At 41.4% G+C, this 26,673-nt stretch overlaps 1 protein-coding gene across 2 annotated transcripts in view; it reads left to right on the top strand.

Moving 5' to 3' along the window:
- Positions 1–20,102, top strand: part of GPAT3 (glycerol-3-phosphate acyltransferase 3) — a 70,086-nt gene extending 49,984 nt beyond the window's left edge. For both annotated transcript variants that reach the window (XM_044945702.2, XM_006072418.4), the window contains exons 8-13: positions 3,776–3,891; positions 7,138–7,193; positions 8,250–8,335; positions 9,415–9,543; positions 10,033–10,112; positions 18,829–20,102. In XM_044945702.2, coding sequence (XP_044801637.1) covers positions 3,776–3,891; positions 7,138–7,193; positions 8,250–8,335; positions 9,415–9,543; positions 10,033–10,112; positions 18,829–18,940 — 579 coding nt within the window. In that variant the 3' untranslated portion in view covers positions 18,941–20,102. The remainder of the gene's footprint in view (positions 1–3,775; positions 3,892–7,137; positions 7,194–8,249; positions 8,336–9,414; positions 9,544–10,032; positions 10,113–18,828) is intronic.
- The last annotated feature ends 6,571 nt before the right edge of the window (positions 20,103–26,673 follow it).

The following is a 26,673-nucleotide window of genomic DNA, read 5'->3' as shown; positions in this document are numbered from 1 at the left end:
AGGTCTCCTGAATTGCAGGCGGATTCTTTACCACCTGAGCCATCAGGGAAGCCCAGGATCCTGAGGAGGGGAATTTCTTTTCATATCTCATGTTGGTGACTTGGGCTTCACACAGAGAACAGATGGATTTTTTAAATTTCACTCGTCAGCTCCAGTAACTGATAGTAGGGGTTTGGTGTGTTTTTCTATGAAAGCATTTGAAGGGAATCTTTATTTTATTTATTTATTTAGAGATATAGTTGATGTACAATATTATATAAGTTTCAGGCTTACACTATAGTGATTCACAGTTTTTTAAAGGTTATACTCCATTTATAGTTGTAAAGTATTGGCTATATTCCCTGTGTTGTGCAATATGTCCTTGTAGCTTATTTATTTTCTAGATGGTAGTTTTGTACCTCTTAGTCTCCTGCTCCTATGATGGATAGTCATGGTCTGGTGTGCTTTCCTGGGAAGGCAACTGAAGTGTCTGTAGGCCACCGTGGAGTCCTGGTAGTTTGATTGCCTGTGGGTTATACATTCATTGAAGGGGGTGTGAAGGCCTTTGTAAAAACTATTTTTTTATTGGCAGATATTGTCTAAAATATAAGTTCAGATATATAACTCTTGGACAACTACATTTTAACAAGTTATACATTTCTCTAAGTTGTGGAGCTCTTCCTGAATCCAAGGAAGCTTTAACCACCTCTCTGAAAAGACTTATGGGAATTGGTAGTTCTTGACATTTATTAGGTTAGCAATCAGTTAATATTTATGTATCCTTTTTTTTTTTTCAGAAAAACAATAGCATGCATTTGCTTTATACCAAGAAATATTTTTATGTAGTTCCAATATGTTTATGGATTCCAAAAAGCCCATCCAGAGACCCTCATGTTAACAGTCCTTGATAGACCCCATCCAACTCTGGGTGTATATAATAATTCCTTGCATTTAAGTGGATAAGCACTTTCACATCCATTGTAATCTTTTGTGACCTTTTGCATCCATTGTGACCTCTCTGTAATCCAAAGAGGTTAGGGCTGAGATGTTTAGCGGAGAAAGCAGCTGTTTTCCTACAATACTATCTTTGTAAATTTCTTAACCAACTTGCCTAATCATGATTTTGTGTTTCTGAAACAGTACTCATTCTGTGTCTTAGTCAACAAAGATTGAGTATAACTCATTTGTGACTGTAGGCCTCAGAATTTTCTTAGCATTTTTCTGTGCTTCTTGATCATATATAATTGTCATTACAACTTCAATATACAATGGTATAATTTACAGTTTTAGCCAAGGATTGGAAATAGAACTACAAACTTTGATGGTTTGATGATAGAAACTAAAAGCCTGTTGGATTTATTTTTTACTTTTAATTTTTTAATTGTAGTTGAATACAATGTTATGTTAGTTTCAGGTGTACAATATGATGATTCATCACTTATATACATTATGAATTGATCACCACTATACGTTTAGTATTTGTCTGCTCACCATACAAAGTTAATGCAGCGTTAATTGACTATATTCCCTGTGCGGTACATTACATCCCATGGCTTACTTGTTTCGTAACTGGAAGTTGGTACTCGTAATCTCCTTCACCTATTTTGTCCTCCTCCGCATTCCTATCCTCTCTAAGCCAAATGGATTTTTCAAATTTGGGTATTTTCCAATAGCTCACATTATAAATAATGTTGCAGTTTAAACATTGTGCATATGTATTTCCATTTTGTTTGGGGTGTATCTTCAGCGTAAATTCCTAGAAGTAAATTATTGAGTTTAAGGATAAATGTTTGTGTAAAGTGACGTGAAAGTGTTAGTCACTCAGTTGTGTCTGATTCTTTACGATTCCATGGGTTGTAGCCCACAGGGCTCTCTGTCCATGGAATTCTCCAGGCAACAATACTGGAGTGGGTTTAGTTCAGTTCACTTCAGTCGCTCAGTCGTGTCCGACTCTTTGCAACCCCATGAACCGCAGCACGCCAGGCCTCCCTGTCCATCACCAACTCCCGGAATCCACCCAAATCCATGTCCATCGAGTCGGTGATGCCATCCAGCCATCTCATCCTCTGTTGTCCCCTTCTCCTCCTGCCCCCAATCTTTCCCAGCATCAGGGTCTTTTCAAATGAGTCAGCTCTTCACATCAGGGGGCCAAAGTATTGGAGTTTCAACTTCAACATCAGTCCTTCCAATGAACACTCAGGACTGATCTCCTTTAGGATGGACTGGTTGGATCTCCTTTCTGTCCAAGGAACTCTCAAAAGTCTTCTCCAACACCACAGTTCAAAAGCATCAATTCTTCGGCACTCAGCTTTCTTCACAGTCCAACTCTCACATCCATATGTGACCACTGGAAAAACCATAGCCTAGACAGACCTTTGTTGACAAAGTAATGTCTCTGCTTTTGAATATGCTATCTAGGTTTGTCATAACTTTCCTTCCAAGGAGTAAGCGTCTTTTAATTTCATGGCTGCAGTCACCATGAAGTGATTTTGGAGCCCAGAAAAATAAAGTCAGCCACTGTTTCCACTGTTTCCCCAACTATTTGCCATGAAGTGATGGGACCAGATGCCATGATCTTTGTTTTCTGAATGTTGAGCTTTAAGCCAACTTTTTCACTCTCCTCTTTTGCTTTCATCAGGAGGCTTTTTAGTTCCTCTTCACTTTCTGCCATAAGGGTGGTGTCATCTGCATATCTGAGGTTATTGTTATTTCTCTCAGCTGTCTTGATTCCAGCTTGTGCTTCCTCCAGCCCAGCGTTTCTCACGATGTACTCTGCATATAAGTTAAATAAGCAGGGTGACAGTATACAGCCTTGACGTACTCCTTTTCCTATTTGGAACCAGTCTGTTGTTCCATGTCCAGTTCTAACTGTTGCTTCCTGACCTGCATATAGGTTTCTCAAGAGGCAGGTCAGGTGGTCTGGTATTCCCATCTCTTTCAGAATTTTCCAGTTTATTGTGATCCACACAGTCAAAGGCTTTGGCATAGTCAATAAAGCAGAAATAGATGTTTGTTACCATTCCCTTTTCCAGGGGATCTTCCAGACCCAGGGATTGAACCCCAGTGTCCTGCATTGGAGGCAGATTCTTTACTATCTGAGCTCCAGGGAAGCTAATGTATATGTAATTTTAATAGATATTGCCAGATTTCCTTCTATGAGGGTTATAAGCTCCCCATCCTAAGGACTGTGTAAGAGTGCCTCTTTCCCACAGCCTTGGTTTTTTGTCATGCTTTTGAATCTTTGCCAGTCTGTTGGGTCTGAAATCGTATTTCAGTGTAGTTTTAATTTGTATTTCACTTAGTTTGACTTTATTGGAAAATGTCTACTTTTAAAAGCCAGCGTAAAGGCAGTACCACAACATAACTTAAAATTCAAAAGTGCTACTCAACAACATTTTGTGCTTATATTTGGCCAGTCATGTCCTTTGAGCATGGGCTTCCCAGGTAGTAAAACACTGCCTGCCAAAGCAGGAGGCAGCAGGAGATGTGGGTTCAATTCCTAGGTCGGGAAGATTCCCTGGCGGAAGAAATGGCAACCCACTCCAGTATTCTTGCCTGGAGAATCCCATAGACAGAGGATCCTGGCAGGCTACAGTCCATGGGGTTGCAACAGAGTGGGATACTACTGAGCAACTGAGCCTGCATGTATGACCTTTGAAGAGACTAAGAACTTCAATCAGTAGAAGACCAGTCTTTTCTCTGAGTGGGGAATAGGAACTTACTGGTTAAAGAAAAGAAGGCTTTTTTTGGACAGCTTTGCCTTTACATTTTTTCCATTTTCTCATGGTCCTTGTAGGTGGGCCAGGTTCATGGTGGATTGATGGGAATTATTCAGAGATCCATGGTCAAGGCTTGTCCACATATCTGGTTTGAACGTTCAGAAATGAAGGACCGACACCTGGTTATTAGGAGGTAAGCAGTGACATTACTTGGTATCCATTGGGTTGGCATAAAATCTTGGCCTTCCCATCAAAGAGGGCAGAGCCAGTGGTACTAAAGGTTAACACTAAAACTAAGGGTTAAAACTAAAATATATGGACCTCTGTTTGTGGTTCGCCATTTCCAGTGAGTCACCTGTCTTAACTGGATTTAAAAAATTTTGAATTCTGTAGTCATGGTGGTATAGATGATGTGGTTAGAAGACCCATACATTTACATTGCCCTGACTTAGGTATTCCAGTCACTGAATTTCTAAAACTGAAAATTACTAACTTGAATGTAAGTAATTGGTAATGGTTGGCTGAATAAATAGATGGTTGATTGAGTATTTGCTGGATGTTATCACTTACACGCATCTAGAGATTGACAGGCAAAAAGGCAAAATGGTTGTCTGAAGAGGCCTTACAAATAGCTGAGAAAAGAAGAGAAGTGACAGGCCAAGGAGAAAAGGAAAGATATGTGCATCTGAATGCAGAGTTCCAAAGAATAGCAAGAAGAGATAAGAAAGCCTTCCTTAGTGATCAATGCAAAGAAATAGAGGAAAACAATAGACTGGAAAGACTAGATTTCTTTAAGAAAATTAGAGATACCGAGGGAACATATCATGAAAAGATGGGCTTGATAAAGGACAGAAATGGTATGGACCTAACAGAAGCAGAAGATATGAAGAAGAGGTGGCAAGAATACACAGAAGAACTGTACAAAAAAACTCTTAATGATCCAGATAACCACGAATGGTGTCATCACTCACCTAGTGCAAGACATCCTGGAATGCGAAGTCAAGTGGGCCTTAGGAAGCATCACTAAGAACAAAGCTAGTGGAGGTGATGGAGTTCCAGCTGAGCTATTTCAAATCCTAAAAGATTGTGCTGTGAAGGTGCTGCACTCAATATGCCAGCAAATTTGGAAAACTCAGCAGTGGCCACAGGACTGGAAAAGGTCAGTTTTCATTTCAATCCCAAAGAAGGGCAACACTAAAGAATGTTCAAACTGCAGCACAATTGCACTCATCTCACACGCTAGCAATGTAATGCTCAAAATTCTCCAAGCCAGGCTTCAACAGTATGTGAACTGTGAACTTCCAGATGTTCAAGCTGGATTTAGAAAAGGCAGAGAAACCAGAGATCAAATTGCCAACAACCACTGGATCACTGAAAAAGCAAGAGAGTTCCAGAAAAACATCTACTCCTGCTTTATTTATTGACTATGCCAAAGCCTTTGACTTTGTGGATCACAACAAACTGTGGAAAATTTTTCAGGAGATGGGAATACCAGACCACCTGACTTGCCTCCTAAGAAATCTGTATGCAGGTCAAGAAGCAATGGTTAGAATGGGATGTGGAACAACAGACTGGTTCCAAATCGGGAAAGAAGTATGTCAAGGCTGTATATTGTCACCCTGCTTATTTAACTTATATGCAGAGTATATCATGCAGAATGCCTGCCTGGATGAAGCACAAGCTGGAATCAAGATTGCCGGGAGAAATATCAATAACCTCAGATATGCAGACGACACCACACTTATGGCAGAAAGTGAAGAAGAAATAAAGAGCCTCTTGATGAAAGTGAAAGAGGAGAGTGAAAAAGTTGACTTCAAACTCAACTTTCAAGAAACTAAGATCATGACATCTGGTCCCATCACTTCATGGCAAGTAGATGAGGAAACAATGGAAACAGTGAGAAACTTTATTTTCTCGGGCTCCAAAATCACTGTAGATTGTGACTGCAGCCATGAAATTAAAAGACGCTTGCTTCTTGGAAGAAAAGCTATGACCAACCTAGAAAGTGAAAAAAGAAAGTGAAAGTCGCTCACTTTCGTTGTGAAAAGTGTCCAACTCTTTGTGACCCCATGGAATTCTCCAGGGCAGAATACTGGAATGGGTAGCCTTTCCCTTCTTTAGGGTATCTTCCCAGCCCAGGGATCTAACCCAGGTCTCCTGCATTGCAGGTGGATTCTTTAGCAGCTGAGCCACAACCAACCTAGACATCATATTAAAAAGCAGAGTCATTATTTACCAACAAAGATCCATCTAGTCAAAGCTATGGTTTTTCCAGGAGTCAAGTATGGATGTGAGAGTTGGAGCATAAAGCTCAGCCCCGAAGAATTGATGCTTTTGAACTGTGGTGTTGGAGAAGACTCTTGAGAGTCCCTTGGACTGCAAGGAGATCAAACCAGTCAATCCTACAGGAAATCAGACCTGACTATTCATTGGAAGGACTGATGCTGAAGCTGAAACTCCGAGTACTTTGGACATTTGATGTGAAGAGTTGTCTCATTGGAAAAGACCCTGATGCTGGGAAAGATGGAAGGCAGGAGGAGAAGGAGATGACAGAGGATGAGATGGTTGGATGGCATCACCTACTGGATGGATATGAGTTTGAGCAAGCTCCGGGAGTTGGAGATGGACAGACAGTCCTGGCATGCTGCAGTAGACCTTGAGATTGCAAAAAGTTGGACACGACTGAGCAACTGAATTGAACTGAAAGGCAGACAGAGCTAGCACTCTTTATGGAACAGGAGAGGGAACTTCTGGGTCTTGGAGTGGAGTTAAGCTACCAGAAACCTTTGTTTGAAGCAGCTTTTTGCCTGAGACCTTTAACTGGAGGCACTCGAGTCATTGCTTCTGTAAATATGATGGTGGGCTATGCTTTTAAGAGTGAAATAGTACATACCTATTGAAATGTCTTTAAGGTTAGAGAACTGTTCCCCATCTTGTGATTACTGAGCAGTGGTGTGCATGCTGGCAGTTGTAATCTATCTCAACTTTGTTAGCTCTTAATACTTGTATAGAAAGGGACCAACTTGTGTTTATTTCCTTTCTCTTCTCCTTATTGCTTTGCAATTATATTTGTGTTAGTAGAGAGTAAAGAATACCAAAGAGAGATTGGGATTGATGTATGTACACTACCATGTGTAAAATAGATAGTTAGTGGGAAGCTGCTGTGTAGCACAGGGAGCTCAGCTCAGTGCTGTGTGATGATCTAGAGGGGTGGGATGGGGGTAGGGTGGGAGGGAGGCTCAAGAGGGAGGGTATATATGTATACTTATAGCTCATTCACGTTGTGGTACAGCAGAAATTAACACAATATTGTAAAGCAACTATATACCAATTTTAAAAAATTTGCATGATTTAATTGAACCTAAAAGAAAAGATACCAAAGGGGATTCCCACCTCTTTTTTTGAAGGTATAATTTAGATCGTTTATTTTTCTTCACAGACTAAAAGAACATATTGCTCATAAGAATGAATTACCCATATTAATCTTTCCTGAAGGTGAGAAGTGGGATTGCTTACCAAGCTATGGTTGATAACAACAGGTACCCACAGTATATGGGGAGCTGGATTGTTCTGGAGCTGGCATTCTTAGTCCAGATTTCTGCTGTCGTTTAGGAATGGCATGGCCTCTCTGAGCCAGTAATTCCCTACTTTCTTATGAGGTTTGATGGAAATCATGGTACCTTTTTGATCTCAGAAGTTGTTTCTGGGTAATTAAGTTTGATGGGCTTCCCTGGTGGCTCAGATGGTGAAGAATGTGCCTGCAATGCAGGAGACTTGGGTTCGATCCCTGGGTTTTGAAGATCCTCTGAGAAGGAAATGGCAACCCACTCCAGTATTCTTGGCTGGAGAATTCCATGGACAGAAGAACCTGGCGGACTACAGTCCATGGGGCCCCAAAGAGTTGGACATGACTGAGTGACTAACAATTTTACTTTTAATGAACTTAGGTATTCTCCATAACTTTATAAAGGTCCTTATTTTAAAATATATTGAAGTCGCCATCTGTTGTGAAGAAACTGTATCTTTAGAGTAGTCAACAATAAAGTAAAATTTGTTGTTAAACCTGCTTGCTGCTGCTGCTGCTGCTAAGTCGTTTCAGTTGTGTCTGACTCTGTGCAACCCCACAGACGGCAGCCCACCAGGCTCCCCTGTCCCTGGGATTCTCCAGGCAAGAACACTGGAGTGGGTTGCCATTTCCTTTTCCAATGCATGAAAGTGAAAAGTGAAAGTGAAGTCGCTCAGTCGTGTCCGACTCTTAGCGACCCCATGGACTGCAGCCTCCCAGGTTCCTCCGTCCGTGGGATTTTCCAGCCAAGAGTATTGGAGTGGGCTGCCATTTCCATCTCCAGCTAAACCTGCTTAGAACTGTTGAATTACTACTACTTAAACAGGAGTTAATTTGTAAAATGATAGTATTTAAAATATCTGTAATTTTAAAAAAAGTCTGTAATTTTGATGTGACCTGAATATTTTAAATTATTTTATAACAAAATATTTCCTTTTTAAATTGACTGCTTTAAAAAATTTCACTCCCTACTGATGTCCTTATAGGAACTTGTATCAACAATACTTCAGTCATGATGTTTAAAAAAGGAAGCTTTGAAATTGGAGGAACCATCCATCCAGTTGCCATTAAGGTAAGACAGATTACCCATTCTCACACCCCTCCCTGCCAAAGACAGTGACTTGGTCACTTTATTTTGATATAATTTCAAACTTAAGATTTGCAAAAATATGGAATACTTGTGTGCTCTTTGCTTCCCTGGTTGCTCAGACGGTAAAGAATCTGCCTGCAATGCAGGAGACACGAGTTTGATGCCTAAGTCGGGAGGATCCCCTGGGGAGGGAAGTGGCAACCCCCTCCAGTATTCTTGCCTGGAGAATTCCATGGACAGTGGAGGCTCATGGGCTACACAGTTCATGGGGTCACAAAGAGTTGGGCACGACTGAGCATGTGCTCTTTATTCATATCCACCTGTTGTTTACATTTGTCCCATTTGCTTGATCCCTTTTTCCGGCTACTGATAAGGATATAGGTAAGTAGCGGTTGGGGGACACTATGTGCCAGGCCAGTGTCTGCCTACTGAGGACACTGTGATGAGCAATCAGATACTATTCCTACTTTCACCCACCTTCCAGGGAAGTGGGCAGACAGATATTTAAGAATCATGTCAATAACCCTCCAGTCTAAGAGCTCTGAGGCTCTAGTCAGGGGAGTTGCCCGGCCTGGTTTATTCTTTATTTTGGTTCTTTTCTTTTGTGAAAAGTTTCACTGGAATATAGTTGATTTACAGGCTGTGTTAGTTTCAGGTATTCCACAAAGTGAATCCACTCAGTTATACATATATCCAGTCTTTTAAATTCTTTTCCCATAGAAGCTGTTATGGAGTATTGAGTAGACTTCCCTGTGCTATATAGTAGGTCCTTATTAGTTATCTATTTTATATATAGTAGTGTGTTTATGTCAATCTCCGTCTCCCAATTTATCCGTCCCCTCCTTTACCCCCTGATGACCATAGGTTGTTTTCTACATCTTGTTTGCTCTTTGGATCCTTTACTTTGCTTTGGATCAAGTGAAGTAGCTTTTTTTTTTTTTTTTTTTTTTTTTGGCAGGGGGCAGGTCTGATAGATGTTTGGCCTGTCATGTACTGGCAGGTAGAAGAGAAGCTGCCATTTAATTCCTAACTAGCATGCATTTTCTTTTCTCTTTTCACAGTATAATCCTCAGTTTGGTGATGCGTTTTGGAACAGTAGTAAATACAACATTGTGAGCTACCTGCTTCGAGTGATGACCAGCTGGGCCATCGTCTGTGACGTGTGGTACATGCCCCCCATGACCAGAGAGGTATTGCACAGATAACAGGTGCTTTATCTAATCAGATGAGGGTGAGAAAACCTTTACCTGCACATGTGGGTGTCTCCCTTCCTCACATCAGTTGAAGTTGGACTTTCTGCTTTCTCAGCAAAAGAGTCATTTAAAAAAAATGTATCTAGTGCTCTGCAAAGTCACGCTGGTTTTAGATCAGGAGAATTCTTTTCCATAATACTTTCTACCATTGTTGTTGGTTTATTGAACCTAGAGATACTGTAGAATGTTGTATCTTGAATAAGTCTAGTAAAGAGCATAATATATATACGTGATAAAGATATTAAACAAAAACAGCACTGCATTTTCTTGATGGACAAATGATATTTGCTATAATTCAGAATAGAGCATATTTGAGTTAAAAATGTGAATATTATACTTTAAAACAAATCTAAGTGATTGTGAGACATTTGAAAGCATTGTTTGAGAACTCTATCTTCAGGATGTACTGGTAATTTTTTATTCCAGGAAGGAGAAGACGCAGTCCAGTTTGCTAACAGGGTTAAGTCTGCTATTGCTGTACAAGGAGGATTGACTGAACTTCCTTGGTAAGAAATTTTTCAGAAGTATTATTACTTAAAAAAAAGATGTCATTTATTATGCTTGTTAGCTGGAGGTTTAGCTGACATTGACAGTGGTTTATACAGCATAACGATGGCTTAAATAAGATAGAATTTTATCTCCCATACTTCATCATAGGCAGCCTAGACTGGTATAACAGCTCATTTTGTATTGATCTACCATCCTCAGTATGGTCCAAGACGACTGCCCAGTGAGTACAATAACATGACTAGCAGGGAAGAACTAAAACAAGAAGGATGCATTCATGTGTTTAAGAGCAAAAGCTGGAAGTTGGACATACCACTTCCACTTCTGTCTGTTGACTCGAACTCAAGTCACGTGATAAAACCTTGCTGCAGAGGAGGCTCAGAAATGTAGTCTTTGTTCTTTGGCCACATTAGTGGCTCAGTCATGTCCACTCTTTGCAACCCCATAAACTGGGGCTTGCCAGGCTCCTCTGTCCATGTAATTCTCCAGGCAAGAGTACTGGAATGGGTTGCCATTTCTTTCTCCAGGGGATCTTCCCTACCCAGGGATCAAACCCAGGTCTCCTGCATTGCAGGCAGACTCTGTCCTGTCAGAGCCACCAGGGGACCTCCTGCTTGGCCATATGTCTAACTAAAATTTACGGATCTTTCACTGAAGAAGAAAGTGGGATTGGATTTGAGGGAAATGTATCTTTGAAGGCAGGGGGCAACTTACAAACTTGTTCTTATTTATCTCCAGCTGTAATTATATTAAAGAAAACTTAAAAACTTGACAGGAAATAAGTGAAATATTTTAAGTATGGATATCTATGGCTTTAGTTTTATGTTTTTTTAAGAAAGAATATAGGTGAGAGTATTAATCTGATCAGGCTGCCAGAACAAGCTCCCATAGACTGGGTGGCTTAAACAACAGAAATTTATTTTGTCTCATTGCTGAAGGCTGGAAGCTCTCTGGTGTGTCTTCTTACACGGGCACTGTTCCTGTCTTGAGGGCCCATCCCTGATGACCTCATCTATGCCTAACTGGCTCCTCAAAGCTCCATTTCCAAATACTGTATTATTGAAGGTTAGGGCTTCAGTACCTGAATTTTGGGGGGCACATGCAAACATTTAGCCTGTGTCAGTGAGGGTTGAATATCCCTAGGTTATAATGGGAGATTAAATTTGTATATACACACAGACATTGTTTTAGCATATTTAGCACAAAAACAGTCCATTCGTTAAGTCCTGTGCATTTAATAAAGTCCCTGCTATCTATCTATTTGGTGTTTTGAAAACACTTGACATGAGAAGTTCACGAGAGGCAATTTTGGGAGTGTCGTGGAGCAGGATGTGGCTAGCTAAGTCAGGCTGTCAGCTAGGCAGCCAAAACCTTCTGACCTGGCAGAGGGACCCAGGACTGCTTAGGGATTAAGCCTATGGAAGAAGGGCTGCCTGGATTCTTATATACCCTTTAATGCAAGGGTGGGGAATATATCTAAAATAATTTCATCAATTCACGTATCTTGAACATAACTAATTTCACCCACGAAAGTCTGTTTCTGGCATCTGTCATACTAATTAACAAGCCACTAACTTCTGTAGTGAAAGTGAGTGAGTGAAGTCGCTCAGTCGTGTCCGACTCTTTGCGACCCCATAGACTGTAGCCTACCAGGCTCCTACGTCCATGGGATTTTCCAGGCAAGAGTACTGGAGTGGGTTGCCATTTCCTTCTCCAGAGGATCTTCCGGACTCAGGGATTGAACCCTGGTCTCCCACATTGTAGGCAGACACTTTACCGTCTGAGCCACCAGGGAAGCCCGTTTTTAAATTCACTATGCTAATTAACAAAGCTTGGAAAGTTGATGGGAGATCAAGATAGTGGAAGCCTTATAGTGGCACCTCTGGAGGGTGGCCTTCTGATGAAATGCCTGGCTGACCACTCTGGGGCTATGAGTTCTTGATTCAGGGCAACTCCTTGAACTATGGTTAAGATAGGTTAGGACTAACATTCTTATTACACTCTCTAAACTGGAATATGTGAAACTAAATTGCAGACATCCTACTGAAACCAGGTGACTCAGAGTGGGACTTCAGTCCATGTGGCCGGGACTTGAACTCCACCTAAACCTAGATTGGGGCTTGAGCCCACTGTCTTTAAATTAGAATCACTCACCTGATGTCTGGGGTTACTGAGGCTCAGGTACTTTGTGTCTCAGTGCAGAAGAAATTCAGTAAGAGGCAAAGTGATAGGCAACAAGTAATTTGTTACTATAGGACAGTTGAGGAAATGCAAACAGGCGGGTTGCCTGTCCCATGATTTAAGTGGTCCACAATTTTATAATCAAAGGAAAATGAGGGAGAGGAAAAGACTGTCTTCTCTGAGTAGAGGTCAGGCTTACATCATTAGCTCCTCCTTTGTATTGGGCGGGAGAGTGTCTGACCCAGAAGGTCAAACTGGGACTATCAGAGCTTATTCAAATCAGTAGAGGAGTGGTAATGTTTTTCTTTCACCTGATGACCTGGGGAATGTCTCATGCTTTTTATTTATGGCTTTATAGCAAAACAAGCCTGCTTCATTCCATGATAATCCCATAGTTTTCTTGAGCAATCATTAACTTACAGTGGTCTCCCAAAATCTCCTAAGTTTCTCTGTCTGTCTGTAGTCCCATACCGAGACCTTTACAACTACCTGTTGTTGTTTAGTCCCTCAGTCGTGTCTGACTCTTTGTGATCCCACGAACTGCAGCACTCCAGGCTTCCCTGTCCCTCACTATCTCCCAGAATTTGCTCAAACTCATGTCCATGGAGTCGGTGATGCCAACCAACAATCTCATTCTCTGTCGCCCCCTTCTTCTCCTGCCCTGTCTTTCCCAGCATGAGGGTTTTTTCCAATGAGTCAGCTCTTTGCAGCAGGTGATCAAAGTATTGGGGCATATTCAGGGTTGGTTTCCTTTAGGATTGACTGGTTTGATCTCCTTGCAGTCCAAGGGACTCTCATGAATCTTACTAGCACCACAATTTGAAAGCATCAGTTCTTTGGCGCTCAGCCTTCTTTATGGTTCAACTCTCATATCTGTACATGATGACACCACCCTTATGGCAGAAAGTGAAGAGGAACTCAAAAGCCTCTTGATGAAAGTGAAAGTGGAGAGTGAAAAAGTTGGCTTAAAGCTCAACATTCAGAAAACGAAGATCATGGCATCCGGTCCCATCACTTCGTGGGAAATAGATGGGGAAACAGTGGAAACAGTGTCAGACTTTATTTTTGGGGGCTCCAAAATCACTGCAGATGGTGACTGCAGCCATGAAATTAAAAGACACTTACTCCTTGGAAGGAAAGTTATGACCAACCTAGATAGCATATTCAAAAGCAGAGACATTACTTTGCCAACAAAGGTCCGTCTAGTCAAGGCTATGGTTTTTCCTGTGGTCATGTATGGATGTGAGAGTTGGATTGTGAAGAAAGCTGAGCGCCGAAGAATTGATGCTTTTGAACTGTGGTGTTGGAGAAGACTCTTGAGAGTCCCTTGGACTGCAAGGAGATCCAACCAGTCCATTCTGAAGGAGATCAGCCCTGGGATTTCTTTGGAGGGAATGATGCTGAAGCTGAAACTCCAGTACTTTGGCCACCTGATGGGAAGAGTTGACTCATTGGAAAAGACTCTGATGCTGGGAGGGATTGGGGGCAGGAGGAGAAGGGGACGACAGAGGATGAGCTGGCTGGATGGCATCACTGACTTGATGGACGTGAGTCTGAGTGAACTCTGGGAGTTTGTGATGGACAGGGAGGCCTGGCCTGCTGCGATTCATGGGGTCGCAAAGAGTCGGACACGACTGAGCGACTGAACTGAACTGAACTGAACTGGAAAAACCATAGCTTTGACTAGACGGACCTTTCTTGAGCAATCAGTCTCCCAAAGTTTCCTCGGATTCTGTATCTATCTATAGTCCCCTACTGGGACCTTTACAACTACCTGTATAAGTCTCCTATTTTATCCTTATCACTGCCATCAGGAAATGAACAGGCTTACCAATGCTCTAGTTTACAGATGTCTTAGTGACCCATGTTCATATGTATAACTGGCTTCCTTTTCCTCATCCATTGTTTTCTATTCTTTATCCCCCTTCCTTTTACTTGACATCCTAACCCTGCTCCTGTCCTGAGGCCATTATGAAAAGCTTAGAGCTTTGGATCTGTAGCCTCAGATACCAAGAAAAGGAAGAAAGCCTTGAGAAACAAAAAGAGCCTAAGGGAGTTAGCTCCAGGACAGACTGTCCTCAGACAGATTGGCTTGAATAGCATGGCAGAAATGATCCTCATAGTTTTTAAATTGCCTTTTATCAGGCTACATGCAGTTTTATTAAAAAAAAAAAAGTTACTTTTAATTACCTAGACTCATCTTTTAAAAGAAAATAAGTTCACTGCCTTTCTGGTTATATTTGTCATTCATCTGTTGGGTATGAATTAACATGTCTAGATTTCCGCCCCCCTCCCCAGATTAAATGAGAACTTAATTGAAACATCTTTTTAAAAATTATTAGGTGACTATTTTTTAAATGTATTGATTTATTTTTGGCTCTGCTGGCTTGTTGCCGCAGGTGGGCTTTCTTTAGTTGTGGTGAGTAGGGGCTGTCTCTAGTAGCGGGGCATGAGTTTCTCATTGCAGTGGCTTCTCTTGTTGCAGATGTCAGTTAAAAAAGATGCACCATGTGAGAGTTGCAAGTTAAGTTTTATTTAGGGTGAAATGAGGACTGTAGCCCAGGAGACAGCACCTCAGATTGCTCTGAGAGACTACTCCAAAGAGGTAGTGGGGGAAGGTCAGTATATAAGATTTTGGTGAATCAAGCACTTTACAAAAGGTTTCTTGCTCGTCATGAAGAGCTGATGTCATCGTGAAGGAACTTTTAGATTTTCTAGATATGAAGAGATGCAAAGATTGGGATCATGAAATCAGTTCCTGAAAATACCTAACTATCTAAAGGCCTGTTCTGTCAGATTCCGTGGAGCACAGGGTGCCTCACTCTCTACCCTAAACTCCCTCAGGGGTTGTTGAGTGTCAACAGCTGCAGCAGCACAGAGTTCAGTCTCCTCAGAGGCAGATGGCAAATGCTATTGTTGTTGATCGGTTCAGTTCAGTTCAGTCGCTCAGTTGTGTCTGACTCTTTGCAACCCCATGAATCGCAGCACACCAGGCCTCCCTGTCCATCACCAACTTCCAGAGTTCACTCAAACCCATGTCCATTGAGTCGGTGATGCCATCCAGCCATCTCATCCTCTGTCGTCCCCTTCTCCTCCTCCCCCCAATCCCTCCCAGCATCAGAGTCTTTTCCAGTGAGTCAACTCTTCGCATGAGGTGGCCAAAGTACTGGAGTTTCAGCTTTAGCATCAGTCCTTCCAAAGAACACCCAGGACTGATCTCCTTTAGAATGGACTGGTTGGATCTCCTTGCAGTCCAAGGGACTCTCAAGAGTCTTCTCCAACACCACAGTTCAAAAGCATCAATTCTTTGGTGCTCAGCTTTCTTCACAGTCCAACTCTCACATCCATACATGACCACAGGAAAAACCATAGCCCTGACTAGACGGACCTTTGTTGGCAAAGTAATGTCTCTGCTTTTGACTATGCTATCTAGGTTGGTCATAACTTTCCTTCCAAAGACTAAGTGTCTTTTAATTTCATGGCTGCAGTCACCATCTGCAGTGATTTTGGAGCCCCCAAAAATAAAGTCTGACACTGTTTCCACTGTTTCCCCATCTATTTCCCGTGAAGTGATGGGACCAGATGCCATGATCTTCGTTTTCTGAATGTTGAGCTTTAAGCCAATTTTTTCACTCTCCTCTTTCACTTTCATCACGAGGCTTTTTAGTTCCTCTTCACTTTCTGCTATAAGGGTGGTGTCATCTGCGTATCTGAGGTTATTGATATTTCTCCCGGCAGTCTTGATTGCAGCTTGTGCTTCCTCCAGCCACTGGCAAATGCTCTTGGCAAGTGCTAGTCTGTGGTTGACACAGAGCGTGGGTTCTAGGCGCACAGATTTCAGTAGTTGCAGGACATGGGCTCAGGAGTTCGGTGCACGGCTTAGTTGCCCCTCGGCATGTGGGATCCTCCCAGACCAGGGGTCTAACCTGTGTCCCCTGCATTGACAGGTGGATTCTTAACCACAGAATCACCAGGGAAGTCCTCAATTGTATCGTCTTAAACTGGCTTTTATATTCAGCTGCTGCCCTCCTTAAGTACTAAGATCTCCTGCCATTGCAAAGGGGAATTGAATAAAGCTTTGAAGTCTTGAGGGGGTGACGAGTCGCAGTTGGAGTGCTTAGAGCAGTGGTCCAGATGGTAAGGCGTCTGCCTGCAGTGCGGGAGACCCAGGTTCCATCCCTGGGTCGGGAAGATCCCCTGGAGAGGGAAATGGCAACCCACTCCATTACTCCTGCCTGGAAAATTCCATGGATGGAGGAACCTGGTAGGCTACAGTCCATGGGATTGCAAAGAGTTTGACCCAACTGAGTGACTTCACTTTCACTTTCTTTAGAAGGGAGATGCTCAGGATTTTCAAGGACAGATTTCACTAATTGATTTGTTGCCCTTTTTGGCCTGGAGCTCAGAAAAGGAGGGATGGCCTTTCTTCTGGCTCTCTGTTTGTTAGTTCTTACCAACCATCCTGGATGACATCACCGACTCGATGGACATGAGTTTGAGTAAGCTCTGGGAATTGGTGATGGACAGAGAAGCTGGGTGTGCTGCATTCCATGGGGTCACAAAGAGTCAGACATGACTAAGTGACTGAACTGAACTGGTAACTCAGCTGGTAAAAAATCCGCCTACAATGCAGGAGACCCTGGTTCGATTCCTGTGTCAGGAAGATCCCCTGGAGATGGGATAGGCTACCCATTCCAGTATTCTTGGGCTTTCCTGGTGGCTCAGACAGTAAAGAATCCACCTGCAATGCCGGAGACCTGGGTTTGATCCCTGGGTTGTAAAGATCCCCTGGAGGAGGGCATGGCAACCCACACCAGTATTCTTGCCTGGAGAATCCCCACAGACAGAGAAGCCTGGTGGGCTACAGTCCATGGGGTCACAAAGAATTGGACTTGACTGAGCGACTAAGCACCGCACACATTGCTTTTATGTGAATTCTGAATAGTAAGAACTAAGAAAGGGAGGGAGAGCCAGAGGAAAGGCCATTCCTCCTTTTCTGAGGTCCAGGCCAAAACAGGCAACAAGTCAATTAGCAACATCTCTCCTTGAGCAGCCAAAACAGGCAACAAGTCAGTTAACCAACATCTGTTCTTGAGCAGATGCTGAGCGGTACCAGGGAAGCCCCTAAATGCTATGTATAGTGAGAAGCATCTCCTGTGGATAAAAGAGGCTCTTGTGGACAATTCTGGAGGTCTCATGACAACTTCTAACCTTATTTCATGGAAATTTCCTACAGCTGACCCCCTGGAAGATTTGTGGGCCAAAGTCCATTTTTAAAGTTGAGGACTTCGTGGTGGACCATGTCTTAGTTTTGACTCTAGATGCCTGAACGTTACAGCGGACTCAGGCTGCCTTCTGTTTGTAGGTCAAGTTCCGTCTTCACAGCATTGAGTTCACTGGCTGACCTGTGAAACACCCATCATCATTAGAGAGCATTTGGTAAACATTCATGCTTAGCTGGGTTAAAATTAAACAGGCAGAGAATAAAGTAAGCACCTTCTTGGTCCATGGTCTCCTGGGAATTAAAATCTAAAGTGTGAGATTAGGAGAGAGTAGATCCAGATAATCCAGTCTTCTTCCAGGTCTTCCAACTTGTTTCTTTGTATTGTCAAAAGGAAGAAAGACATACACAATCTTTTTAACTTTGGCAGGTCTGATTTTTACCACCCTGAAGTGAGTTCAAAGATTCGTAGGCTCTGAATTAAGGAATGCTGCTTACATAGGCACTGTGATTGGTTGAATGCCATTTATGTTTTTGTTGCTTGTTTTATTTTAGTCTCTTTTGGAATATGGAAGATTATCAATACTTACAATAGAGCACTTTGAATCAAAACATGACTTGTTAGACACAGGATTAGATTTGAATCATGAGCACATTTCTTTTTGAGGAATTTACCCCACCCCCACCCCCACACACAGCACCTTCATCATTTCTTATATGTGTATTTATAGTGAGACCAGGGAAACCCAGTAACTCAGATGGTAAAGCATCTGCCTGGAATGCAGGAGACCTGGGTTTGATACCTGGGTCGGGAAGATCCCCTGGAGAAGGAAATGGCAACCCACTCCAGTGTTCTTGCCTGGAGAATCCCATGGACGGAGGAGCCTGGTGGGCTACAGTCCGTGGGGTTGCAATGAGTCGGACATGACTGAGCGACTAACATACACATAGGCCGATTTAGATGAAAAAGTCTAGTACTTGGCTTTCCTTGGGGAAAAAGATAAACAGTCCGAGTTTTAATATAGCATCCAAATATGGAAGATAGCAGCCCTAACTTCTAAAAAAGAAACTGAGCAGTGAAATTGTGCTTAATTCTTACCAAACATCAAAGAGATTGTTCCTTCCTTTAAGTAGCACAGGTCTGGTTAAGCAGTAAAGCAGAGGCTGAAATCTGGGTCTTTCTGCTTCCAAATCCATTGTACTTTGCCTCCTCTCTGAGCATCTGCTCAATGCCATGGCACTGTGCAGCATGTATAAGTAGGTAGCCCTTTGCAATCATTGCTGGGAGTATTTATGTGTCTTTCTGTTCTCAGGGATGGAGGCCTGAAGAGAGCCAAGGTGAAGGACACCTTTAAGGAAGAGCAGCAGAAGAATTACAGCAAAATGATTGTGGGCAATGGATCTCTCAAGTCGGAATTGGACTGAATGCCATCCAGGCTTTCCAGAGCTAGTCCTTAGAGATGGAACGGGGTGGAGTTTTTTGTTTTTTGTTTTTTGTTTTTTTGGCGAGGGGAGGAAGGGAGTGTGTTGTTTTGTTTTACTTTTTTTTTTTTTAATTGTTAACCTTTTCTGCAGGATGGTTGTCTCTACCTCCTCGTGCCAGAGGTGGAACCCATGGTGCCCTTCTTGGCTTTTGTTGTTATAGCATTAGCCGCATCAACTGTAAAGTAGTGTACTGAGTTTGAACTGATTCTGCCTTTTGTGAAATGACTGTGGCCTTGTGGATTGAATGAAGTATTTGTACTGGAAAAAGTTCTTCTATAAAACACTTTGGGAACTCATTGAGAGGGCAGTTCTCAAGAAAATACCCCAAACTTTGTTCATGATTCATTTTCACACGCCCTTCCCTTCCTACTTTCCTTAATTGCTTAAACAAGGATTGCATATTAGATTCGAATGGCTGTCATGGTTTTGTTCTACTACAAGGTTGAAAAGAAAAATGGAAGATAGTCTTTAAGAGAAAGGACAGCTTTGTGGCCCCTTGGTCTGAAAGTTGAAAGGAAATTAAATATTTTTTACTCGTGTGTTAGAAGAGACATCCTATTTGGTGAGCTTTACCAAAGAAAAGTGAATCCCCGTTACAGTGAGTGTGTATTTATATGTAGGTGACTTTCAAATAGACCTATGTTAGCCAGCAACTGGCGATAAAGCTTTTAGTTTTCCATGTTTCTATAGTAAAGATCTCTACCTGATGCATCTTCCATCTGCTGATTTGTTTGATCCATGTCACCAAACACATTTCAAAGAGGAAGAGCCTCTGACAACCACCACCAGTCGCATTGAGTGTCTTCAGCAGAGGTGGGGGTGTTGTGAGTGAAGTGGGTGGCGCTGTTTCTCCCCCATTACCCCTTTGTCCTTTAGTTCAGAACTTTCCCATTTTCTTAAACAGGAAAATAAGTGGTAAAATTACCTTTTGGAATCTGAGCCTTAAATCTTTTAAAGGGGAAAATCAGTGTTTCCCGACTGTGCCGCATAAGCAACGTTGATAGCAATCTAGTGCCATCAGAGTGTTATTTCTCTTCTGGGAACCATGTATAAAATGTGACACTGTCTTACGGTGAATATAAATAAATTCTATATTTCTAAACGTGTGTTGCGTTATTTTCTCCATACCTCAACTCTCTTGCCGCCTTTTGATTTTTGAGTAAGTTAAGTTTTTTCACATTATAATCAAGGATTGTTTGTTTTTTCATTTCAGTGATATAGTTCGATTTTATTAGACTGCAACGGCTGGAAAATAAGAAACATGGACCGTTGGTTTTGGTGTGTTTTTTTCCTCTTTTTTTGTTTTTAAGCTAAGTTTGTCTGGACTCTGACTCTTGGACCTTGTCTTGTGCAAAGACATAGACTTGGGTTGTTTTGCAAATGAACGCGGGCCCTTCTGTCTTAACTGAGATAGGCCTGCCCCAGCACTATCAGCGTGTATTCTCCTCAAGCTACATGGATTTGATCCCAAAGGAAAATTTGTGAACAGGTGACCATCACGGTCAGCTAGCCTTCTCTTCTTGCTTCCCCCCATCTTTTTCCTTTGTTCTTGCTTTAACCTTTGGCCCCACACCCCCAAAAAACTCTCCTGGGGGGTAAGCTTAGACCTCAAATCAGTGAATTTGTATGTTGCGGTGACTCTTTTTTTCTCAAAAGATTTCCTTTTCTTTTTGCTTGTCATATTCAGTACAGCTTGAATTAATAAACTCATTTTATTAATTAGGTCAATTCTCAGGAAAGTTGGGAGAACAATTAACAGTTGTTTTGTTTGGATACTGATAATATGTATCTTTCCAAGGGTACCATGAAAGCAATAATGCTATCACATATTCACTAGAAAATCTAATGCTGTTATTTTAACAGAATATAATTGCTTTACAATGTTGTCTTAGTTTCTGCTGTACAAGGTGAATCAACTATATGTATACATATATCCCCTCCCTTGAGCCTCTCTCCTCTGCAAAACCCGCCCCCACCCCTTACCATTCCACCCCTATAGGTCATCACAGAGCACCAGAACCTTTGTCTTGTAAGTTTTTTACTTACACAACTAGTTTTCAAGTTGCTTTAGGAATTACAGTATTACTGAAAACATGTTTTTAGAAAGCAAATACTGCTCAGATTTAGCTTATGTTCCCTACTGCTAAGTCACGTCAGTCGTGTCCAACTCTGTGCGACCCCATAGACGGCAGCCCACTAGGCTCCTCTGTCCCTGGGATTCTCCAGGCAAGAATACTGGAGTGGGTTGCCATTTCCTTCTCCAATGCTTGAAAGTGAAAAGTGAGAGTGAAATCGCTCAGTTGTGCCCGACTCTTAGCGACCCCATGGACTGCAGCCTACCAGGCTCCTCCGAACACCTTTTTTTTTTTTTGACTTGCCTTTCTTTATATTTTATGCCCATTTTAGAAATATTGTGCCCAGAGTTTAGTATTCCTGGGACTTCTGTAACTATTGGTGTATGAAGGGTAAGCAGGATTTGGTAGGAAAAAATCCCATTAGATAAGCCCTTTCATCTAACACAGATTCATTCATTGAGTCTTGTGATGGGCCATCACCTAAAAAAAAGTGATGGCCTATTTTTATTCCTACCCTTTGTCTTGGTGACCTTTATAGACACTGGGTTTCAGGAACACCAAGGGTTTCTGAAACATCCTGGCACATACTGGGATTCGATGAGCAGCCATGTCTGAATGAGCAAATAATCCTCAGAGCATAGGGGAAACAGTCCTGGTTCACAGCCTGGAGCAAAGACCAGTGGTGAGGAAAGTTTTCTAGTAGAGGCAGACTTGCCAAGGTCTAGTCGACTTGGTGATTTGCACGTGCTGCATTTTGGGCACTCTATTAATATCTGGAAATACACAATAAGGGCTGTTGGTTTATCGTGACTACAGATAATGTACTGGGGTCATGAGGGCCGCCTCTGGACCAGAGTTGCTCTCAATAGCTGTTTCTGAAATATGGTACTTTTTAAAATGTGGTACTGCAGATCTAACTTGTTTCTTGCTGGGTCTAGTGGCTTATGATAGGAGACCACAGGGAGGATGAGGTGTGAAAACAAGGGACCCTATTAGGGAACTTGACAAAAGCTGTATGCTTGCTTTTTTTTTTTTTTTTTTGAATACTGGGTTCCAATGGATTGATGCTACTGGTATTTGATGTTATTTTTTGGAGTAATGGTTAAGATGAGATAAAGAGTCATAAAGACATTTTCTAATTGTGGCTGTAGCACTAATCAGCTTTTCAGCCTTTGACCAATTACTGCTCTGATTCTCATTTGTCTTCTTTTTATTTATTGTGAAATTCTAGAGCACACACAAATGTATGTGTGTGCATTTATGTGCAGGTATCCTTTAAGGGCAATGATAAAAATAGATACTTTGTTATTGGCATATTTGTTACCAAGCCAATAAGTACAACATGACTGTATCCTGGAAGATATGAAAAATTCACCAACTGTTATTCCATTTATAGTCAATGGACAGTAGGGTTCTTTTTAGTGTATTGAGACATGCTTGTGTATCTCTTGGTAGACATGCTGCGGACTTTCTCTGGTTGTATATATAGTAGGAATTGTTCTAGGGTAGGGTATAAATATTTCAACTTTAGCGTTGAAACAGCCATACATTTTCAAAAAGGTACCATTTTACACAAATTATACTATCAGAACTACATGAAAGCAACATTTACGTTTAGTGTAGTAGCATATTTAAATTTTATTTTTAATCTTATTTTGTGCTTTCTGGTTGTTTGTTGTTTTGTCACTAAATCATGTCCAAGTCTTCTGCAACCCCATGGATTGTAGCCTGCCAGGCTCCTCTGTCCATGGGATTTTCCAGGCAAGAATACCAGAGTGGGTTACCATTTCCTTCTCCAGGAGATCTTCCCAGACTAGGGATTGACTTCGAATCTTCTGCATTGGCAGGCAAGTTTTTTACCACTGAGCCAACCAGGGAAGCCCTGTTTTCTTTCTTACATTTTTAAAAATAGCTCTCTCCTTCTTGCCCTTTTTTGGATTTATTTCTTTTTCCATTTTCTCTGCTCAAGTTGGGGTTTAATGGTCTTGTTTGTTTTCGTCTGTGGTTACGTTATAAATTTCAACTTGCCGAAGTCTAAAATTGATCACTATCCTTACACTCATGAATTAAACAGGGACTTAGGATTTCAGTCATTCATTCCTTCTATGAATTTATATGATATGCATTTAAATTACTTATATAATCACAAAATATCATAATCATTGTTGCCATCGTAATCTTTTTTGTAATTTTACATAGTGTTTACCCATCTGTTGACTACTTTGTTATTCCTTACCTCTTTTATCTCAGCCCTTCCATGTGGGATCACTTTTCTGAATGAGAGTCTCTTGGTGGCAAATTCGGTTTTTGTTTTTCTGAATGTTTATTTATTTGTATACATTCTTGAAAGTTTTTGCTAGATGTAGAAGTTTATGTTCATATCGGGTTATTTTTCTCTAATGACGTTAAGGATCATCCCATAGTTGCTACTGAGAAGTCAGCTATGAGGCACGATTATTACTTCTTTGAAGGTAGTGTTTCTTTGAGCATATGTAAGGTGACTTGTTTGTGTTCTTTTACCACTTTCCTGTGATGTACTCAGTGTGAGTCTCTTGTTATCTATCTTGCTTGTGACTTGACTTCTCATCTGTGGTTTAGTACTTTTCATCAATTCTCAGATATTCCTTTCCATAATGTTTTTGTCCCACTTGCCCTCTCCTGTCTTTTTAGAAGTCTGATTAAGCAAGTGCTAGACTTTCTCACTCTATCCTATATGTCTCTTAATCTCTCTTTTTTATACTTTCCATTTCTTTGCCTCTAGCTAGACTTCTTTCTGGACAATCTTATGATTGTACCATTTCACTAATTCTTTACTTCTGCCTAATTTGCTGTTCTGGCCCTTCATTGAGTCTTTAATTTCAGTTTTTATATTTTTCATTTTTATGAGTTATATTTCTTTTTATTTTTCATTTTAATTTTTATGAGGCTGCAAGGTATTTTATTACTTGAAGGTTTTAAAATATAGTTCTCTAAAGGGCGTATTGCTTAAAATCACAGTGTTTAATATTTTTTTATTAAAATATAGTTTTATATTCATTTCAGTTTTACAGCATAGTGATTCAATATTTTTACAGATTATACTGCATTAAAAATTGTTACAAGATGTGCTTATCCTTGTTGCTTATCTGTTTTATACATAGTAGTTTGGGTCTGTTCATTTCATACCCTCAATTTGTCCTTCCCCCTTTCCTCTCCACATTGGTAATCACTAATTTTTTTTCTGTACCTGTTAGTGTATTTCTGTTTTGCATATACATTTATTCTTTTTTTTTTGTCTAAATTGCAGTGTAATTGATTTATAATGTGTTAGTTTCAGGTGTATAGCTAAGTGATTCAGTTATTCACATATCTATATCTGCATCTATATGTCTGTTTCAGATTCTTTTCTAAGTTATTGTAAGATTGAATATAGTTCCTTGTGTATTTGGTTCTTTTTCAAGAGTGCTTACTCTTCAGTAAGTTTTGGAGCATTTTACACATATAGATTTTATATGTTTTTCCACCTATTCCAAAGTCTTACATCTTTCTTGAGTCTGAGTCTTTTTTTTCCCCCTCTGTGGCTTCTCATTAAGGGAGTCATTTCTTGTGTGTTTAGAGAGTTTTCATGATGATGTCATCTTTGGAATTTTTATCTTCAAGCTTCAGGCCTTCAGATCAAGGATAAGCAAACTATAGCCCATAGGCTGGACCTTGTGCAATATTTTTTAAAGATTTGTAAGATTTTATTGGGAGACAGCCACGCCTGTTTGTTCACTCACTGTCTGTTTGCTTCTGTGCTACAACTGCAGAGCTGAGCAGTTGCAACAGTGACCGGATCACCCACAATGCCTACAATATTTACTCGCTGGCCCTTCACCTGGAATGGGTTGCCTACCTCTGTTCTAGGGTACAGTCAACCTGGCACCACTTTATACTGACTAGCTTGAGATTTACTGAACCATGTATATAGTGAGAATGTGGCTTGTCAACCCAAATGAGGTCATCTGGTGGTTTTGAATTCTCTGCCTAATGTTTTTGAGATTCGTCCATATTGTTATGTTTATGAGTAATTCTTTTCTTTTAATTGCCAAGTGGTTTTAAATCCTTAGGGGGAAGTTATTTTTCCCTTTCACTTAGCACTAAGGTTTGACACAGGCAATTTATTGGGCTGGCATCTGGGAGTGAAGGATGGGTGATTTCTTCTTTATCCTTACTTAAAAGATGTGGTTCTTTGAGATCCCATCCTTCAAGGAAAGAGTTTCTACTAGACTTCTCACCATGGGCTGGCCTTCAACTTTTTATCTGGTCCCTTAGGTCCTTGTTGTTGTGGTTGTTCAGTCGCTCAGTTGTCTGACTCTGTGATCCCATGGACTGTAGCACGCCAGACTTCTCTGTCTACTATCTCCCAAAGTTTGCTCAAACTAATGTCCATTGAGTCAGTGATGCCATCCAACCATCTCATCCTCTGCCGCCCCCTTCTCTTGCCCTCAGTCTTTCCCAGCAACAGGTCTTTTCCAATGAGCCAACTCTTCACATCAGGTGGCCAAAGTATTAGAACTACAGTTCAGCATCAATCCTTCCAATGAATATTGAGGATCGATTTCCTTTAGAATTGATTGGTTTGATCTCCTTGCTGTCCAAGGGACTCTCAAGAGTCTTCTCCAACACCATAGTTTGAAAGCATTGATTCTTCTGCACTCAGCCTTCTTTATGGTCCCTGAGGCTCTGGAAACCACTGCTCAAGCTTGCTTGGCTTAGCCAACACCCTCAAGGTGAAGGCCAATAGCTGGCCTCTCCAGTCCGCTTATCTGCCGAGGTTATGTATCTTCCTTTAGTCTTTGGCGTGAGTACCTTCTTGCTAGTTAATGTGCTGTGCTGTGCTTAATCTCTCAGTCGTATGTGACTCTTTTCAACCCCACAGACTGTAGCCCACCAGGCTTCTCTGTCCATGGGGATTCTCCAGGCAAGAATACTGGAGTGGGTTGCCATTGCTAGTTAATGGAAGCAGTCAAAACAGTTTTCTTTTATCATATAAAAAGAGGATGGGTACATGTTGGTAGAAATAAGAGTTCTAGAAAGCAATAGCTTTCTAAAAAGTTTCTCTGAGTCATTATTTTAATATAAAGAGCAGAGCGCTTCCTTTAGGATTAGAACTTAATTTACAAATTAAATACTGTGCTGAAGGTTTTTTGTAAGATGAAGTGATAAACAGGAAGATACAGACCAACACAGGGAAAGCTCTGAGATTCTTAACAGTCACATTGCATATGATAACCTAATGGCATGACGGCAGCTGAAAGCAGGTGCAGTGGTACTTTCTGAATTTTTGGCTGAATGACAAGCTCTCTGACTGCCTATGGTCTGAGTCAACATGGACGGAAGTCCCATCAAAGCCTTTGATTGCTCTTCACGGGGGTCAAAAATCTCCTTGATGGGTGCCCCCTGCTGTTGTAGGAAGCATACAGCAGTTCTGGCTACTCAATGGTCTCTTGGAAAATATGCCCCAAAACAGCTTTTAAAATAGAATATTTATGCCCTGTCTTGGTGAACTGAAAAACCGTGAATCCCTTTGAGCTTTAAGCTATGATTAGGGTGTGGGATGCCTGGAAGACAGGGACC

This window comes from Bubalus bubalis, chromosome 7 (genome assembly GCF_019923935.1).
Source record: "Bubalus bubalis isolate 160015118507 breed Murrah chromosome 7, NDDB_SH_1, whole genome shotgun sequence".
Taxonomy (NCBI): domain Eukaryota; kingdom Metazoa; phylum Chordata; class Mammalia; order Artiodactyla; family Bovidae; genus Bubalus; species Bubalus bubalis.
The sequence above is the reverse complement of the archived record's forward strand: the minus strand, read 5'-3'. Positions and strand labels throughout refer to the sequence as shown.